General features: G+C 40.7%; 1 protein-coding gene across 2 annotated transcripts in view; it reads right to left on the bottom strand.

Moving 5' to 3' along the window:
• The window catches only part of ARHGEF3 (Rho guanine nucleotide exchange factor 3), a 99522-nt gene extending 82794 nt beyond the window's left edge, over positions 1-16728 (bottom strand). Inside the window, exons 1-2 of one of the 2 annotated variants that reach the window (XM_085072698.1) lie at positions 16530-16728; positions 4646-4741 (exon numbers count right to left, since the gene is read on the bottom strand). In XM_085072698.1, the coding sequence (XP_084928824.1) occupies positions 4646-4741; positions 16530-16564 (131 nt within the window). In that variant the 5' untranslated portion in view covers positions 16565-16728. Of the gene's footprint in view, positions 1-4645; positions 4742-15679; positions 15821-16529 lie in introns of those variants that run through there. The other variant, XM_085072699.1, reaches the window with a different exon arrangement.
• Between the last annotated feature and the right edge of the window lie 3755 nt (positions 16729-20483).

The raw sequence follows: 20483 nt of genomic DNA, 5'->3' as shown, positions 1-20483 counted from the left end.
TCCCATCCAGGATGAGGAAATGCAAGCCATACTTAGTTTTGTAAGACATGATGATTGAACATATGTTTAAACTTGTACTTGCCTCTGGGGCATATTTTCTTCAGCTGCGGAGCCCATTTCATGTGTGCATGAGGCACAGTCAGCAGTTGGTGAGTGCACTTACTTTAACCATTTCAGCACATTGTCATCTCTCACTGTTTGGGGGTGTGCTACAGAGCCTCGTGAGTCACCCTCTCCATGTCCTACGTCACTCTCCTGGATCTCCATCCACTTCCTTTAAGGGACTGGTCTCAGGCTGCAAGTACCAATGCAAGTGATTCCCTTGTAAAAATTTTCAATTCTACTACTCCTTTTATGGGCAGAGAAGTACTTTAAATAAACAAGGAAAGTTAGGTAAGACGTAAGTGATTTCATATATATAGTAAATATTTACCTGCTTTATTAAAAGTAGTTGGTCATAACTGTTATGTTACGTAAACTACCCTGAATATTTTTCAGCTTTCCAAGAAAAGCATTTTCTCTCTTTGAATGTAATAAAACATTACTAGAAAGCAACAAAATCAAGGCCTCTTACAGATAAGATTAATTTTATCCCGCTATCTAAAGTGTTAATCTGTAATTTATGTAGCTTCCTTTTTGCACACACTGTAACCTTATACTCCCCAAACATCCATGTGCCTTTTGTAATCAAACATCTGCAGTTAAACTGCACTTAACTAGAGCCAGTTTAATTCAGTTCTTCAGGATGACTCATTTCTACTGATTAAACAAGGATATAGGAGAAACAGAAAGTTGTGAAACTTGTTTCTCTTCTTACTGTAATTCCAGACACATAATTCTTCCTTCATCAACTAGCAGCTGGCAAAAGCTGCAACAGAGTCATGATGATTTATTGTCACGAAACCTTACTTCCCACACAAGCTAAGAGTCAGCTTGTGCACTTGTCTGTCTCTGAGCTGCAGTATGCAGCAATTTAGCTACTCTATTCTGATCCTCACTGAGGAAGGGCTGTGTGATTAAAACCACAGACTGCAAGGTAAGATCTATGTGGTATCTACTACTTCCTCATGAAGTGAAGATGCAGATTTTCAGCTGCTCAACATTGCTTGCCTATCTTGCTTTTATTCAGTCATGGGGATGTCAGTTCAAGTATAGTTTTAATCTCAGTTGACCCTGTTATTTCTATTTCTTTCCTAAATAGATTAATTTATTTTAAAAAAAAGCTTCAAATATAAGTTGCACAATACTCCAGAATGTTACTTTTTCTATACCAAAGAGTTTCCAGACATGTGCACATTAAGATATGACTGTAAGCTGTTCTCTTTCAATGGATGCAATAATGGAGCTGGGTTTACAATTAGTTTTTGCAGTATCTAAATTCAGTGTGTAAGCATCTCTTCCTTCTCACTATACACACTGGAGTTTCAATAGCTTCCCTTTCCCAGAAAATCACCAGTCTCAGATTAGAAAGCAAAGCTGGAACAAAAACCATTTGTTGCAGCATAAGACAAAAACAAAGAAGAAAATATTCAAAGAGGTTTCTGTCCTCAAACTCAGTTTAAGCCAAGTCATAAGTACAGAGTCAGAATGCACTGGAGTCCACATATAACACTGCTTGTTTGGTTAGTTTTAAGATGTATAGATTTATTTATTCATAACATGGACCATTTTCAGAGAAATTTGGTCTAAAAGTGATGAAAACTTTGTCATAGAACACTGCATACCTGGTAAGTAACATGGCAGAGTATTTGCAGACAGAAATGGAAAGTCAAGGCACCACAAACTCTGTCATGAGACATACAGAACCCCAAATTTCAATTATGAGTTTTAAAAGGATTAAATACTTACTGACTTAATCCTCAGTACCATGTCGAAGGAGTGACTAGTAAGATTTGATCCAGCCTAGAGGAAGCATGTTAAAATCCACACACAGTAACAAAACCTGGAAAATTTCCAATTCTTCTGCACATTTGTTTTGAAAAACAATGTGCCAGCCACCTACTTTCACAGAAAGTGTGGATGAATTGACACAGTTCCCACTTGCTCCCTTATCTTTAGTTCCTTTCTTGCAATTTTCAACATTAAGAAAGTGAGAATCTGCCAAATCAGGAGCTTCTACAATTTCAAGGCTCTCAAGCCTTGATTTGTTCAACACAATTCCACACCAGCTCAGACAGCTGATACTGTTGATGTTATGACCATCCACCAAGTTCCTCAGCATTCCTGCTTATCAAGAGCAGCTTAATTTGGTTCCCATACAAACTCTGCCATGACACCCTGCAGTTACCAGACATTCACAGCAGTCACACTTCTGCTACTACCACCATTCTTTTGCTGCTGTCATTTTGATTATGTATGTTGTGAAGGGGAAAAAGCAACAGAAGCAAGCGAAGCATTGCAATTTTGAGAATTCAATTGTTTTTTCATCTGGTAGAGGCACCAAACTATGCAGATATGAAACACTGATGAACCAGAATGGCAGACTTGGTAAATGGCTGTACAAGGTAACTGGGAATCAGTCAATTATTTACTCTGCCCTCTGTTTTTAGGGGGCTTTATGCAACATCAAAGCCTTTTACATGCATCATAAGTGATGTTTAAATGCTAGATAAGGTCTTGCTCAGGGCTTTTCTCTGTGGAGGCTTTTGACTTCTTTGAATATTTTACACTGTCACTGTATACTTTTAACAGTAGATATTTCTGATCTTGCTATGACTAACACCAGTCCTTACCAATACTCACATTTTCATGAAAATAAACCCAGAACCATCACAACATAAATAAGTTCCAAGAATCAGGCAATGAATAAACAGCAATAAATAAACAATGCAGTAAGGCAGTGCACCATTGCACTCTATTAGGCTGAGAAAAATATAATGTCCATTCAGCTCTAGTATTCACAGAATCCCAGAATAAAAAACAGTAGTTTAGAAAGCTAAGCAGACATGCATTACACTGCTTTTGAAAAGGTCCTTCCTGGACCTCCTTTTCTCCAGGCTAAACACCCCCAGCTCCCTCAGCTGCTCCTCACCAGACCTGTGCTCCAGCCCCTTCCCCAGCTCCATTGCCCTTCTCTGGACACACTCCAGCCCCTCAATGTGTGTCTTGTCATGAGGGGCCCAAAACTGAACCCAGGATTTGAGCTGTGGCCTCACCAGTGCCCAGTACAGGGGGACAATCACTGCCCTGGTCCCACTGGCCACACTATTGCTGACACAGCCAGGATGCCACTGGCCTTCTTGGCCACCTGGGCACACCCTGGCTCATGTTCAGCTGCTGTCAACCAGCACCCACAGATCTTTCCCTGCCAGGCAGCTTTCCAGTCACTCTGCCCCCAGTGTGGAAAACTGAAAGGGTTTGTTGTGATCCAAAGGCAGGACCCATCACTTTACCTTGTTGAACCTCATGCCATGGCCTTGGCCCATTGATCCAGCCTGCTCAGATCCCTCTGCAGAGCCCTTCTGCCCTCCAGCAGATCAAATACTGCCATGGAGTTATCTACAAATTTACCTAGGGTGCCCCTGATCCCCTCTTGCAGATGATTGATAAAGATATTAAACAGAAGTGTCATCAGATCAATACCACAAGCAGGATATAAAACCCAGCAAAAGATACAAGAAAAAAAGTGTTTGTGTCAATTTCCCACCCCTTGGTAGATCTGTGAGTCAGGAGGGAAGTCACAGGTCTTCCTCATCCTGCCCTTTCATCCAAAGATTTTGTTGAGAATGTTACAGAGAACTACTTCTAGGTACTATAATTGAATATTACGTAAAAACCAAAGCAAAAGATTTTATTTGATTTCCTGACAAGCATGCAACAGGAAACAGAACATTGACTTGGTAATATTTCTTTAATTCTTCAGCTTTTCAAGAGTATTTCTCCAGCTACAAAAACAATGTAAGGTAGCTTTTTGTCCACATGGGTGTCATGCTTCCTGTCATGAATTTATTGGTTGTTTTCCATATGGTAAATAAATAATGTAAAAAACCCCTAGCAAACAACAGCAAGTAAAAACCAGCAGGCTCTCAATAAAAGGCTCTCATTAGCCCAGCTGGAATAGTCTCAAAACCTTTTCAACACCCTCTTCCCTTCAGGAAAACACCAAACCAGGTTCTAAAAATTGCATGGTCTGCAGCAATTTTCAAATTTTCAAAAATTTGTTATCAAGTGTAAGCATTTGTCCACATCTACCATTTAACGTTGCAATTGCTTTTTTCCTCCAGTACAGAGTAACATTTTTTATATACACAAAGTAGAAACTGTTGACTTTTTAGTGCCTCCCAGGGCAGGAATCTCTGGAGTCTCACAGCACTGAAGGTATTGGTACTAGCACAGCCCAGCATAACAGCAGCATTGGGAGATTAAAACATTTGCCATATGTGAAAGATTCCCTGAGCACAACTGGTGCACTGCTGAAGGGAACAGGAGTTTTTCCACTGCCCATCCCCCATGACACCCTGTACCATGTCATCTGCTAAAAATTCAAAACCAAAATAAAAAATTATTTCTGCTTTTTCTTCCCTGTTATTAAATAATGCAGACTTAATGTACCAGTTACAACAAACAATTCTTTTACTTAATTTTTATACTACATCTCCTATATTGCTGTCTACTAACCTCTTAGAAAATTAGAAGTAAAGCTTACCAAATTTTTTCTTGTTCCATTCCTCCTCTGGCACACTGGTTTATTACAGCAGGGCTACTCATAGTAAGGGCTGAGCTTTCAGAATTCATTTTTTTTCTACAAGAGAATAACATCAAAAAACAAGAAAAATGCTATTTAAGTAAAGATTTTGGTTACTAATTATGTAGAAAACCGAAACTTTAAGACAAGAACTTTTAAAGACCAAATACAGTATGTTTTACTCATTTAAGTAAATGTCCTACATCAATGGGATTAATTGGATGAATACACTGAGAAGGATTTGGCAGTTTTATGGACTTGCTAGTTATGCCAAACCCAACACTGATTGTCTTCTGTTTACTTTTCTGAACACATGCCAAGAGAGTTGATGTCAGCAAGCCTGGATCCAGGGCTGTGCATCATGGCAGTTGTGTTAATTCAGAGCAGCAGCCACAGCCAGCACTGCTGTGGAACGATCCACACACACAGCATGGGGAAGAAAACTTCATTTTCTGACATGTAAAGATTTACAGAAGCTTTTTAGCATATTTTAATAACTTAAGATCATACTTTGCTGATTTGCAGAAAATAATTCATTCATGGTTGAAGTCCCTCTCTAAAACAGCACAGATATATTCCAGTGCTGGCAATAGCAATTCCCAAGTTACATCACTTCCAGAAGGTCTATATGGTCAAATAAGTTTCCAGTAAATGACTTGTAGGGCAAGAACAAATGAAGACTCTACAAAGAGCAAGTTAATTTCACCATGAAACAGTAATTATTTTTTGGTAACAGGATCCACAGTGTTAACCTGAAACTTTTGAGCCTTACAGCTTTCCCTCCCACCACCACTGCTTTCTTTTAAAAGGGGGCAGGTTATTTCTAGCCATCAAAGTCATCTTAGTCAACTTAATTTGACACCTGGTTTCTATTAGGATCAGCACAAGACATAATTGATTAACAGAAATCAGGCTCAGCTGTACATTAATTAACAGCGCTAGAAAATAACTAGAAAATAGGCTGTGCTTGTCAAGATAATAATCCCTTACTTTTTTCAAGAAGGTACAGAGAACCATTAAAAAGCTGGTTCAACCTGTGTGAAAACTGGAACAAAAGGTGACTTGACAGATTTCAGGGACAGCATGAAAAGCTGAGTACAGGGCACGTGTCCATCACTGGCAGGTAGATATGGCCAACCTGCACACAATAAATGCTCTGAAGAGAATGCCCATCTTCGTTTCAAAATTCTGCCCAGGCAAGAGTAGATAAACAGCCCTGGCAAGCATGTTTATCAGACACAAGTCCCACGACCAGCAACCAAACTCTGGTTCTCACTGACATTAATGTCTTGTTTTTGGTGGCCCCTTGCTGTGAACAGAGCCTGTGGAACTGACCTGTCAGAGCAACCAGAATGGATTTGCAAGAACAGGTCCTTAATCTTGCATTTTTTTAAACATCACTCATAATAAAGAGGGATAAAAGTCTATTTCTGGGCAAATTTGTTCATTGAAATCTTGTTTTAAAGATCTAAAAAACTATTTGGAATTGGAAAATAACAGAAGCCTCACCTCTCTGAGAGCAGGAACAGAGACTCAGTCATCTGACCTCTTTTTGGATCAGTGCCTGACCTCAAATTTACTTTTGATTCTGAAGTGCATCATTTTGGAAGAAACAAAAAGTAACAAAAAACAAACAAAAACAGCACAGAGAAAAAAGCAAAAGAAAAAAAAGAAAAAGAAAAAACCCAGCAAAACCAAACAAACACAAAACAAAAACTCAAACCAAATCAAATCAACAACAAAAAAAGCCCACCAAACAAATCCACACAAAAAAATCTAGTAATTCTAAAACTGGCTCAGCAGCAACATGTATTGAAAACTATATTATTACTTGCTTCTCTATAGTAGCACAGGAAGAGGAGAGTTGTTCTTAAATACATTTTAAAGCAACATTGCAGGAGTCCATACTTAACATCTGCAAAGTTTCCCGTTTTGAGGAAGCAATTTCCTAACGTGGGGAAAGCCCAGATGCTTCAATGATCACACAAGTTATGGCAACAAGAGTTTGACCTCGTCTTACAGTCACCCATACAGTCAGATCAAAGGCTCGGGGCAAGGTTAGAAGCAGTCCATTAACTCTCAGAGTCGGAAGGTGAAAGATTCAGATTACAAAACCACAAGGTTGCCATTACAGAAAAAAAAGTACAACTTCCACTGTTCACTTGTGAGTTGGCACTACAGCAGTACAACTGTTCAATGTATGATTTAAAAAAAACAAACAACAAAGCTGTTTTCAGCACTCTCCTCCCCACCCTTGGAAATCTCCAAGCCAACACTCTATGCATATCTCTGCACTGAGACTTCCACACTCAAACTAGAGCAAAAGCAGAGCACAGAAGTGATAAAAGTTACTGTGTTATTCTTTTCTATGAACAATTGATGACAAAGGTTATTGATATTGATCTAACAGAAAATAAATGAAATATGCCATTAGCCCAATTTATGTTCTCAGATGGTCTGCAAAAGAAAACCACAAAGTAATACAGAGAGGAATACATCTTGTCATACTTCTCAACTCCTTCACCTTCCCAGCCTAATATCTGAGAACAGCAGCACACTGTGCACCTCGAGTGATTGTTGTCTGTATGAGCCTGTATTGGTCATCTGCATCAGCTCCTTTCAACTCATCCTCCTTGGCTCCTGCCTGGAGGGATGGAGGCACTGTCAGGGTTTGGAGGCCAAGCCAGGCTTGCCATCCAGCAGCTCTCCCCAGCCACCCTTCAGAGGTGGGACAGCAGTGACTCTGACAAGCTTCAGCGATACTCTTGTCACACTATTCCTGTCAACAGGTCCACACAGGTCCTTGTTCACTCTCTACCAAGAGCAACAGGTAATTAAACAGCTGATCCCCACAACACTGACAAGTTTTATGACCTTGTCAAAATACCACAGGCTTTTAGTTTCTAAATGGCAAACAGAAAATTGGTATCTGTCAACACTTTACAAAGCCATGGATACCAAATATTACCACTACTTCTCTTACTTGAAAGTAATTTCAATTAAAAGTTTTCAGACTGTAGATTCTCTCCTTACTCATGTGCCACAGACTTCCCTTAGGACCCTTTCTTGAGAATAAATAATTTTTTTTAAACAAAAAAATATTATTTAAATATGTAAAACGGGGATATATTTTTTCAAGCATTAAGAATATTTTGTAGACATATTTCTAGTGAATACAAACTGCTTCATGAAGTAGGTCTAAAATAAAATTGAATTTTCTTTTGTGGAAAGAAAATTGTAAGGCTTATGATCTCCAAAAAATATTGTTTATATTCAAAGTGAGCCACACAAAATGAAAGCTAAAACTAGCAAATGAAAATTCTGTATGTGTTTTTAAAAAATACATGCACACAGTCAGAATACTACCACTGTCCTCAGAAATCAGCCTCTAGTAACAACAACATCTTAGAAAATGAAATGCAATTCAAGAAGCAAAAGAACAACATTCAGAAAAAGATATGCTGTTCACAGGTGCCTCTTTCTATATCACCCTCCAGCTCTTGTTTGGACTTGAACTTTATGGCATAGGCAAGGTTCATGATGAAACCTGAAGGAGGAAAATAAATCTATCATCTTCCCTCCTAATAACTTGGAGCCAGATGCCAAGACAAGTCAATGAATATTAATTTATGAGAGTGCTCAGATGCATTCTGTTCCTCAGCCTCTGCACACTGAACCTTGCCTGTTCCAGATGAGGGACACGCACTTGAATTAGGTGTTGTCCTAGAGATCGTGCTGTGCTCTAACAGCAGGAAGTGGGCAAAAAGCAATTGCAGAACAAAAACATAGGAAAACAATGCCGAAGAGTTTATTTATAGCAACTATATTTAACACTACTGTCTCTATCTTACTGAGCAAACAGCTTTGAAGAAAAATCTTTGCTGGTTTTGAGGAGACACCTGAAATTCAGAATACTTAGTCTTCTATGCCCAAGTATAGGTTGCTTAACACTGGAGTCCCCAGAATGAAACACGCACCCCAAAATTCTCCTATGTTATCTCTTCTATGCTTCCATTAAAAACATGAACTCTGTTTACCTGAAGCCTTATCAGTCCATCTGCCTTACAGTAGATTCTTACACCACATAATGGTAGAGAAAAGCTTAGCAGTGGTAAGCCACTAGCTCAAATACTGACAAGTGGGTTACATTTAAGGATATTTTATTAATTTGTATTTAATTTTGTGAGTTCTACAATTGCCCTTACGTGGACAAAAACAAAGCAGGGGGAAAGGCTGTAGTACAGCACAGCAAGCCCCTGAACACCTGCACAGAGCAGCACTGCAGGATCGTTTGAACAGAAAAACAAGAGAAGGCTCAAGAAAAGTAAAGTATTGAAGTCACAACACCCCACAGGCTCAAACCTGTGACTTTTATCTAGAAGAATGGGGTAAGAATTAGCCAATCTTGTAAAAATTGGTTTCCTACAAGAAGCCCATTTTCTCCTCCTCCTTCCCCCCCGCCCCACCTTGTGTTACAAAGTATAGATACACTTTGAACCTCAGGCTAAAAATACTTTTTGCTTTTCCCTCCACTCCCTGTTTGTATCTCCAGACAAGATATTCACAGTAGCAGTAGTTAAAAAATAACATATCATTCAACAGCTGTTCACAACAGTTAAAGTAAAAATAATTAATATCTTCTGAGGCAACATGTTCCCACAGTTCCTCACCCTCACTAAAATTCTTTGCATTGTTGAAATAGTATCTTCTTGTACTTATTTAAGAGAACTGTGAGGGGAAAAAAATCTTTTCTGAACTCTGAGATACCTCAATGCAGAAACTGTTATTCTTTTTGATGAAAAAGAAGGCAATAGCATCACCATGTAACGTGCAGTAATGTGCATCTACTACAACGAAAAAAATGTGTTTTTCTTTCACCAAAAGGTGTTTTTCTCCACCATCATTCTCTGAAGCAAATGTCTTCATGCTCACAAAACCTGTGAGCTGATTACCAGTTAGCAGATGTAGTGCAATATCTCTAAAGAGGCCACTTCTCATTTCCTTGCCAACTGCCTGAAATCTGCCATTTCTAGTGAATGAACATATTTACCCTTGCATTGCTTTCTGAAAAAGTTTCCACACCCAAAGTCAGCAAACACAAGTATCTCCCATTTGAAGTGCACTCAGCTCCCAGCCAGCTGCCGCCTTCGGCAAACAATGTGTTCAAGGGCACGTTTAAAACAAACTTCACTGTTTAACTGCATAACAACAAATTCTAAAAACAATCTTTTCTTCAAATTGTTTTTCTGAGGTTTTCAGATAGGGCAGTTGCAAAACATCTTTATGCCACTACAGCATACTTCAGTGACACCAGAGTGAAAACTCAAGAAGCTCTTGATGAATATTTCAAAGTAGCAGCCAGTGCTGAGAATTCCACTTTGTATGACCACTTCAGCCCAAGCCCAGCATACCATAAACTTGGTTTTACACACACCATGGTTATTTCAAGTTTTGACCTCAATGAACACATGTTGCATATCATTGCTTACCCCCCTGGAGTCTTTAAAATTGCACCTGATGCACTAAAGAATGAGGTTTTGGAGGACCTCTTCAAACACCTATTTTTGAGAGTTTTTATTCCTGTTCTGAAGGCATCTCATTAAAAGAATTCGCCTTCTGTCCTCTTCAGAAGTGCAGTTAAATTTTATATAGGTACTTAACACAAGCATATATACAAAGATATTTGCAGGCAGCAGTTCGGAGAACCACAGATGCTGCACATTTTGTTGAGTCTGTCAGAACTCTTCAAGATGACAGAGCAGAAGCTTTGAAGTAATGGAATGATCCTGCCTCAGCAAGTACTGAGTCCTGCTCCCTCTCCCATACACACACATACATAGACAGTGGGACAGTCTATCCAGCATATATAAAAGACAATACTTAGTTCTGAAATAGCGTCAATGTTGTACTTATTCTCAGCACAACATATGTTAAAAGCTAAAAGACAACTATTAAATAAATAAATAAAAGTTCATTACAGGCTGAAACCAGAGCATTGACATGAAAGAGTGCTCCACACTGAAGAAATACAGCCCATATGAGACAACACTGTAAACAGAGCCAGTCCTTTACTTAACTGAGCCTTAGCTCTTTTCCCTAAAAAATACCAAAAGAAATGGAAAGCAACCAATTGCATTACAACCCATCTAACAATACATTCAATGAAAGCCCCTGGAGAAGTCTCCCAGCATCAAAGAGAGGACATGGTTACATCTCAGACAGCTTTCAGAACCACTTAAATACATTTATATGGAAGACAGCAACAGCAGGGTCACCACAGACAAGTACATGCAGATGTTCTACTCCCACAATACAAACACAGACTTTTCTAAGCAGGTTATTGTTCAGGAAAGAACAAGAATTGAGACTGCTGGTTTAGTCTGTCCTGCACATCAGCATATTGTATAATACTGTCTCCATCACTGATAAATTGAAGAGCAAGGACTCATCCACGCTGTCCAATCTGCAAAGTTATCAGGAGCTGTCAGTGGTTTCAAGACAAACTTGAGCAGTCCAGGGCACAATAGTGAATGTTTGTGAGCTTTGTCATCACTTTTAGGGATTGCCATATCAATTAAAAAAAATTAATGATTCAATACTCTTTTATCTTAAAACATGCAACCAAACCTCTCATCTGATTAGGACAAAATCTAACATTATGAAACACTTGCAAAGACTTCAACAAAACATTTTAAAGAGAAGGTTTAAGATGCAGAAGATAGACACATAAAATTAAATACACTGTTCAAGCAGAATACAGAGAACACTAAGTACTATATTCTACTCAATACACACAGATACCATGATTTTTTTTTTTTTTTTTTTGTCACTGATGTCGAAATTACATATGTCATCCTGAGACAAATCTCTCTCTGGACTAAAAGATCGAGATGTTCCCATTTCAAGTCTCTGGCTTCAGCATCAGAGAGCAAACAAAACAACCTATCCCTTCTGTGAGCGTGCAGGGCTAGTTCTCCAGCACTGCCCATTTACCCCTCTCCAAGTTTTTATTTATTTTCAACAAAGCAAGCAAACAAAACACAACAGTATAATAACGCAGCTTCCACTGCAGACTTTAGTCAGTGTGACAAGCAAAAAGTTATCTGACTTTTATCGTAAACTATTATTTCAAATGCAAATACAACTACTTTCAGCTAAACATACTGCATTGTGTTTTGCAGTTGACACTATGCAGGAAAACAATGTTGAGAGGTTCTTTCCAAAGAATATGAGTATTTATGTTCCCAATTTAGTGACTCATACAACCAGCAATTTAAGATCCATTTAACTCTATCCTCCTCAAACTTCTGTATTTGAAAGCAAGCGCTAAGTTGCTATTCAAAATAGTAACAATGAAACACAAAGATCTTTTTCTATGATTTTTTAAATCTAGATTTTATCTAGAGGAAAACTATTTCCAGAAATATATTTTTGTTGTTTCTGCAAAGAATATTAAAAGGGCTATGCAAAGCTAAGTCAATTTAAGGAACAATTTACTAAACAAAAAAGACGCGTGTTTTGAAACTAGCAGCTAAATTCAATCTTTTTCATGGTAAAGGCAGACTCAGAAAAAAAAAGAAAAATGAGATATAGGGTGCATGCCCAGTGTAAAATTAATGCAACCACTGTCTCTTTTTTCATATTCTTCTCATCCTTTCAGCATATTCCTGCTTCCCTCATAATAAAGAGGTTTATCCTCAACAAAAACACATTAAGTACAAATGAAAACCAAAAGAAATACCACCACAGTTGAGACAAACCCTACTCATTTTTCCTTTATCAGAATCATCACTGCCAGGAAATGGCAGCAGGTTCAACATTTTATCTGCCTGGAAGGGTGTCATATTTTCTGCCTAAAATTAAAATTATGATCCTTTCAGCCTACTGTCTTAATAATGATGATTATTTCATTCAGGATTACTGCACAGTTTAATACACTTAATTGAAGTCGGTCAAGCTGGCCTTGCATTTATTTTCTTGGTTATTTAATACACTGAATGGCAGACAAAGAGTTGTATTGTCCTAAAATTCAATCTTTACAGCTTTTCACCTGCAATTGCTAAGCCCAGTCAGAATCCAAACCTACATGGGAAAGTTGGCAAGATGAACACAGCAATCAACTCACTTGAGTGAGTTTTTTATCTAGGATATTAATTACTTATCTATGGAGCATCAACAGATGCTAATTTTGACAGCACCTTCTTCTGTAGGCAAAGAATTTTAGGGCTCCTACTCACAAAAGAACCTCCACAGGGGGATACCAGGTTTGAGATACCCTCATCACTGCTCGTGTCCATACAAACGTGCTGGTGCTGCAATTCCTATGTGCTTTTAACCTGTCCCAAGTGAAGGGCATACACAAGCAGAAGGAGACAGTCACCCCCAAAATACATCCTGTCCAAAGAGCTGGTTGTTGTCTGTGGGAATAGGGGATAGTCCAGACAAAGCCTTCTGAGGGAATACTACACCCAGACACAGGGTTACATTTAAAATAAAACCAGTAGGATTCCTGATACCGTACACACAGTGTCACGGACATTCTCTTCTCCCAGTTATAATCCTGAAAAATTATTTAGAAGAAATTATGAAGTATTTAAAATAAACTAACAAAAGCTCCACTTCTATTTAACAACTGAAATGTCTGAGAGATTATACCAGCAGAGCAGCTGTTCTTGTTCTACAGAAACCACACAAGTCCAGATAATTCTTGCCAACTTTCCAAGTTTATGCAAGCTTCAGTGGTGTGAAAGCCAGAAAACTTTTCTGAATGCAAGTTGTACCACACATTGATTACACCTGCAGAGCTATGAGGGCAACTAGAGGTCTGTGAAGGTAATTAACTCTATACAGAAAGGAGAAAAAAATGGTATAGGGCACCCTTATAGTTAGATTTCCGATTGCATATATAATGATATAACACAAAAAGCAAAACCCCCTCTTCTATTGCCAAGAACATAAAGGCTTCTTCTTCTTGACCAGTTTAAACAATTATTTCTGAAGGAATTGCTGGATTTTACTCGTGGCCATACTTTCAAGTACTGCCCTCAGCAGTGGTCTGGGTAAGACATGTTGGTGCAAACGACCTCCTCCAGCCAGGGCAGCAGCCTCCCCTCGGCTACTCATCAGCACCTGATCAGGAGGTGAATGAATGTGCACATGCCCTGGTGTTTAGGTATTAACAGCCTGATCCTTTCGCCAGGAACCCTTCAGCTGATCCTGGGCTGTGCTGAGCACCTGCTGGTTAATCATTGCCCACATTTCGGTACTTGACAGCACATCCCTGCACGTTCTACTCTGGCTGGCACCGCAGAGGAGAACAGCCTGTGTTTGTTTGCACATCCTTTATAGTACATTTGGGGTTGCACACCACCACAGCCATGTGCTAATAACCATTTATTTCAGAACAGTTACTCTGTAGCTGTTATAGTCAAACACAAAGCAGGGTGTGTGTTAATCCCACATTACTGGAGCATATTTACCGAGTCCTTTATTTTCCAATATCTTTAGCTACTACACTACAAAGACTTGTGTAAGACCTGAGCCACTTGTTAATTCCAGATTTCATGTGACCCGAACAACTAGAATCCACAACATCCCCCCACAAGTTGAGAGGCACAATTTGGTAAAAAAACAAAGAAACTTACATAGAGGCTACTTAAGTTAAACAACAGAGTCTTCCACAAACATCATTTGCCAGTTTTCCGCCATATTACAGAGGAAGAAAATGGCAACATATTACTTCTCCAAATGCACTTCTCAAACACTTAATATAAGGTGTCTGCAATATAACACAATACACACACAAAGCACTCCAAAAGGATTCTAAATGCATTCATTACAGAATTTGTAGCAGCAGGCAGATACTTCCACAAAAAATACTCAGAAAAACCCTTTCATCAAAAGAGATTGTTCAAAAACCTAAACCACTGAAAACATACAAATAAAACTCCAGCATAAACAAAATGTAAGAGGTCACGTTAATTTTTTTTAACACCGAAAGCAAAAGATTTGAGATAGGAAAAAAGAAACACTCAGGAGCTTTTTAACACAGGAAAAAGCTCTTAAGTCAATATGAAGGTATTACACATAAACTCCCAAGCAGAAGCAGGTATCACCTACTTCAATTAATGAGCAGCAAAACGAAACAGTTTTGTTTAAGGCCATGTGGTCTCACTGGCCACTTGCTGGAAGCAACTCCACATAATACACCTCCAAATCATGTGCACATACAACTCCCAAAACTTGGAATCACGCCAGAGCAACTGTCTACTCAAAAGCAGTCCTGAGAAGAAGTGAGCTATTCAAAACAGAGCGGAGGTCTGAGAGAATGCACAGGGAATGATACTGAATGTTGCAGTGTCTTCACGGGTCACAAGGCCTTGTCACACTGCTCACCCATACACACCACTCCAACGGGAAAGTGAATGGGATCTCTGTTCAAAACAATATGTTATTTTGTTTACTGAAACTGGCTAGCAAACATTTACCAAGAACAGGTATCATGTCATACACATGAAAAATTTAAATAGAAAGACTAAATCACTAAACAACAAGCCAGAGACATCCCTGTGCATTCCCTTACTTCATCTGCACCTGGGCAATTCTGTTTCTCATACTCTACTAAATACATTCTGCAAGCATTATTATTCTGCAATAAATACCTAGCTCCATTTGTTTCCAAATCCCATGGCTTCTCCCATTCTGAACCCAAATCCTGTACAGATACAACATCCATCTCATAACTTGTTGGACTTGGCAGACCTCTGTACATGCTATGGAAATAAGTATGCAACCATATTAATTCTATAGCAAGTGTTTGAGGATGAGGGAATTTCCTCTGCCTTTTCACTGGGAAAATATACTGAATGATAATATTTAACTTTAAATTGCATTAATGAATGTAGGTATACATGAAAAAGGTATACAAGAACGTTTATATACTCATAAAATTTAAGAACCATATAAAAATAAATTTTAAAAAATAATTTAAATTACCAAAGTTGAATTTCTTGCATGAACGCAAATGGTTCGGCAGTAAATCACAGGTCCTGGCCGCTCCCGAGCACAGCAGAGATGAGCAGCAGCGCACCAACTGCACTGCACTCACCTGCGGAGCAGAGCCCGGGCTGCAGCCCCGCTCAGCAGCGCTGCCTCCCAGCACAGCCCGCAGGGCTGCCGAGCCTCGCTCCACAAGTGTAACTCGTTACGCTCTCTGTTTGTTTTTTTCCGCTTTCCCTTCGGCCCGAGCCTCTTCCACCTCCTCCCCAGAGGCGGGGGCCGTGCGGGCGGAGGGCAGGGCCGAGGGTGGGCTGCGGGCAAACCCCGCCGAGGCACACAGCAGCGGGGCACAGCCGCTCCTCGATACCCATTGCGGGGCCCAGAGGAGGCGGCCGGCTCCGGGCAGGGCGGCCCTTCGCTGGAAACCGACACTCGTGTGAGGTTTGCCACTAAACAAACGCTGAAAGTTTTTCAAAAGCACAAACGAATGAAGGCAGCCGTGAGGGAGCGGGTCGAGCGCCGCCGGCCCGGTGCCGCCCCCTCAGGGCCCCTCACCGCCCTGGGCAGCGGGCTGCGGCCTCCCTGCGCGGGGCACCGCCGGAGCGGGGACAGCAGCGGGACGAGGACGAGCCCCGTTTTCCCCAGCAGGAGCTGGCGGGAGTCCCTTCCCGACCCGCCGTGGCACCGCCGCCAGCGCTCCGCGCCGAGTCCCGTCAGGCGCGGCGGGTCCCCGCGGAGCGACCCCAGGGCAGCTCCGCCACTGCCGCCTCCCGCTGCCCCAGAGCAGCCGAGCCCGTCCAGCAGCGCCCGCCCAGCCCGCCAGAGCCCTCACAGGGACAGCACTCACCTGGTGCCGTCCTGCTCCTGCTCCGCTCCGGGCATGAGGCTGGCGGAGCTGCCGCCCCGGCCCGGCGGCAGAGGGAGGGCGGCAGAGGGAGCCGGCGGCGGCGGAGGGACGCGGTGGTCCCGGGGCTCGGGGCGGCTGTCAGGGCAGGCGGAGGGAAGCGATGTGTCTCGGTGTGTGTGTTCGCCTGGCCCCGCCGCCCGCCTCTCTCCGCCGGCCCCGCCCGGCTCCCCGCCCTTCCCGCTCCGGCTCCCCTTTCGCGGCTCCCATCTGCTCCTCGGTTGTGTCCTGTCCTTCCCTTCCGCTGCATGTCCCTTCTGCGCTGCTCATCCACAGCAGCTGCCTCGGCACCCCGACCTGTCTCTCTCCCTGCCGGGGCTCCGGGCTGAGCGCCCCAGCCTCGCCGCGCCTCGCCGCCCGCCCGGGGCAGGGAAAGGGAGCCGAGCCGGGGCTGGGAACAGCTAGGGAGGCACACCGACCAAAGGAAGGCAAGGGGTACCGCACCACGCTAAGTATCTCCAGCGAGATTAACAGCAAGGAGTAAATCCCATTAGGTTAAAAATTTGGAGAAAATAGTGACAAATAATGTATAGGTGGTAAGTTGGACAAAAGTAGTAGTATGGAAATACACTCAAAAATCCTATTGACCAGGAAAAATACAGGGATGTGAAGATAGCAGCATGTAGATGATGAGCACTTTAGATGAGGGACTCTTTCTGGTATCTGTTTGTACCGTGCCTGGTAAAGAAAATCTTGTTTTCTGTAATTGAAATCAGTATAATAATAATAAAAACTAACATTTACATCACTTAAATTCAAATGAAATGTAGGTGGTAGGTCTCTTGCAGTAGTAGCATTGCCAACATAAAACAGCCAATGGAAAAACAATAATAAAGCTCACCATATTGTGTAACCCATACACTAGAAACACTTCAGAGTAGAATAACTAATAATTAACTATGGCTTGGCCTTTCTAAACCAACATCTTGTAATGAGATTTCATCTCTCAGTTGTTTCTAACTGCTGAGATTAGGAATGTGGTAGTGACAGTGACATATGGACATCAGACCTTGCTTTAGGTAAAGGTCTCTAATTCCATGTCATTTCTTCACTTTGGAATACTACAGTAACCTCTAAACTCCATACTGTAAGAAAACATTCTGGAACTAAAATCAGATTTAAAGAAACTGGTTCTTAAGGTGAATTATTTTCAAACTAGGGATAATTCAACTGGATAATAGCCATCAGGATGCCATAGTAGTTTTACATAGTAGTTTACAGCTGGGGGGGGTGGTTCTGCTCTTAAAGTGACAATTCACATAAATTACACAGGTGAGTGGAGACCTGGTACATCTCTTGCCCTATAGCAAAGTCAGGGATTTGTTTTAATCAACACCAGGTTATGGACAAAACCAGGGCTTCCAGCAGCATTGACACAAGCAGAATGGAGAAATCTATGAGGTTGCTCAGGTCTGATAATTTCTGATGGATTCCTGAAACACTGAGCCTTTGTCATAGCTGCAGCCAAGAAACGTGGAAAACAGACATCCCACCCCCTGCTTTGGCAGTGCCTGTTACAAAAGCAGAGTCCTGCATGTCCATTTGTTATCCAAAAGTGCATGTCCATTTTTTATCGAGGACCTACCATGTCCGTCACAGAAAGTGACAGCGCCAGACCCCCGTTTTAAAGCTTATTTGGTATTCATTACCAGGAAATGAGAAGAGATGGTCTGTTTAGAGACCTTTAACTTTTAGAGTATTTCATGTGTCCACAAAATTTCCACTTACTAATGCACATAGGGAATGAACAATTAGTTGACGTAACATTTATAATTATATGACAAAGTGGAAGCTGCTCAACCACATCAACTAAAAGCTTTGTCCGGGGAGACAGAACACTTTTTAGTAATTACTAATTTGTATTTCCTGGGTTTAAAGATGATAAATTATATAATGCAATTTGTAGTTGTTTGTTCAGCATTTTAAAATTGTAGCAAGCATGGAATCTTCTTTAGTATGCAAAATATAAAATTAAACTGTTAAATGCACTATTACTTCAGTCCAAAACATTATCTTAAAAACACAATGATATCTGACTGTTAAACTTTGAAAAAAAATGTTTAGGAAGCCAATTCAAGGGTAAAAACAGGAAAATTCAAATAAATGTCCTAGTATTTCTCAGGTTTGAAGGCAGTCTAAGCAAAGAGGGTGAAGTTCAGCAACGCAAATCCTGCCCTGCTTTCCTGATTCACTGTCACTATTACTCCCACTCCACCCTCAGTAGCTGAGCATTGTCCAAATGTTCAACAAAGAGATGGTGACTTCCTTCCTAACACCTAAACACACCTTGGCATGTTTGCAAAAGCTACAACAGAGAGCAGTTGGTTTCCTTTCTGCTGATGACTCATGGCTTTTACAGGTACATCCCCTCTATTAGACATTGCTAAAGACAAGTCTGTCTAATTCTCACTTTTAATTATTTTGAAATAAGTATGATGTAACTGACAGCAATGAAATCACTGCAGATTTTCATCAAAATTATAAAGGAGTCATTCTTGCAACCCAAGTTCTCATCAAGCAATGCACTTCCACAGGAGTACCAAGGAGTGCTACGGGGCTGAAACAGGTTCCTGCAGAGTCTGCCCTGAGGTACCTCACACTTCAGAGGTCTCTGCAGGGTGTTGTGAAGGAAATAAAACATTGCTTAACATCTGCCCCAAATCTACCTCTTCCTCCTTCTGCTGTTCTTGCTGTCCCACTGTTTCCCACCGTGCTCCATCAGTAGATGATTGCTGCAGTGGTACCACAGAATGCCAGGACATGAACCAGTGCCCTGTGGTTCCATCACACAAGTTACTGCAAAACACCAAAGCTGCAGCAATAATCTCTAACCAAATACAAACCACAGACTGCTGAAAGAATCGCCATTATGGCTCAAGACCAAGCCATGACACCCTGCATTCTGCCTTCAGCTGACACCAGCCCACCCCTGTTCCCAAGTGGATCTACTTCCTATATTTTATCTAATTCCTACCCAGTTCTCATGCAACATGAGGAGAAGAACACTTGTTTTATATGACCAGCTGTGCACTTGTGATGAAAAAAATTCTGCCTTGTGACACACCAAACAAGTGTCCTGATCTATGTCCCACTCCCATCATTAGTGTCTGATTTCATAACCAGACCCATTGAGATTGGTTGAATCACCTGAGAAATAAAGCATTACTAAAAAGGGTGTGGCCACTGCCTTCTGGAACATTAAAAGATGTTGCCAAAAAAGACTTTTATATCGCGATTATAGTTCTACAACTTGCACTGTAAATTATTTTCAGCAGACAGGAGCTGGCTGCCCTGAAAATACTCCTGGTAATGGTTTCTTCAATGCAAGATCCTTCTGGCTTTTTTTTTTTTTCTTTAAAACACTTTAGTTTGGTAATTGTGGAAAAAATAAATGAACAAGCCCATTCTCCAAGTGTTTGTCTTCTGTTATGCAAGGTATCCAATTTGACAAGTTTAATCCTCTGTAATTGGGTTAGAAATAAATTTTAACCATGAAAAAGGCAACTTCTTTTTTTAGGGTTTTTACTGTACTGTCAAAGGTAATGAAGAATTCTTGGTTTGCATTTATTGGAAATAGTCAATTTTCCAATAAAGGACAGAGTGTAGCCTCTAAAGGTTAATTTAGTTTAAAATGGAAAAAACATGGTATCAGTTTCCCAAGCCCTTGGTATAATCTAGGGTTCTATGGCTATTAAGAAATGTAATATTAAAGAAATATTGTAAGAAATGCTGTGTTCCTAGGAAAATGTATTCAGATTATCAATAGCGAAGTATTTTAGGTTGAGTAAAACCTTACCATAAACCTGGATGGCTACTACAAAAATTCAGAGCAAGTTTTCTGAACAATTTGATGTTGATTTACAGTTAAAGGGATAATACAAAATTTGCATAGCGAGC

The sequence above is a fragment of the Lichenostomus cassidix genome, chromosome 12, assembly GCF_008360975.1.
Source record: "Lichenostomus cassidix isolate B80296 chromosome 12, HeHo_3.0, whole genome shotgun sequence".
Lineage (NCBI taxonomy): Eukaryota > Metazoa > Chordata > Aves > Passeriformes > Meliphagidae > Lichenostomus > Lichenostomus cassidix.
This window is presented reverse-complemented; position numbering and strand designations above follow the sequence as displayed.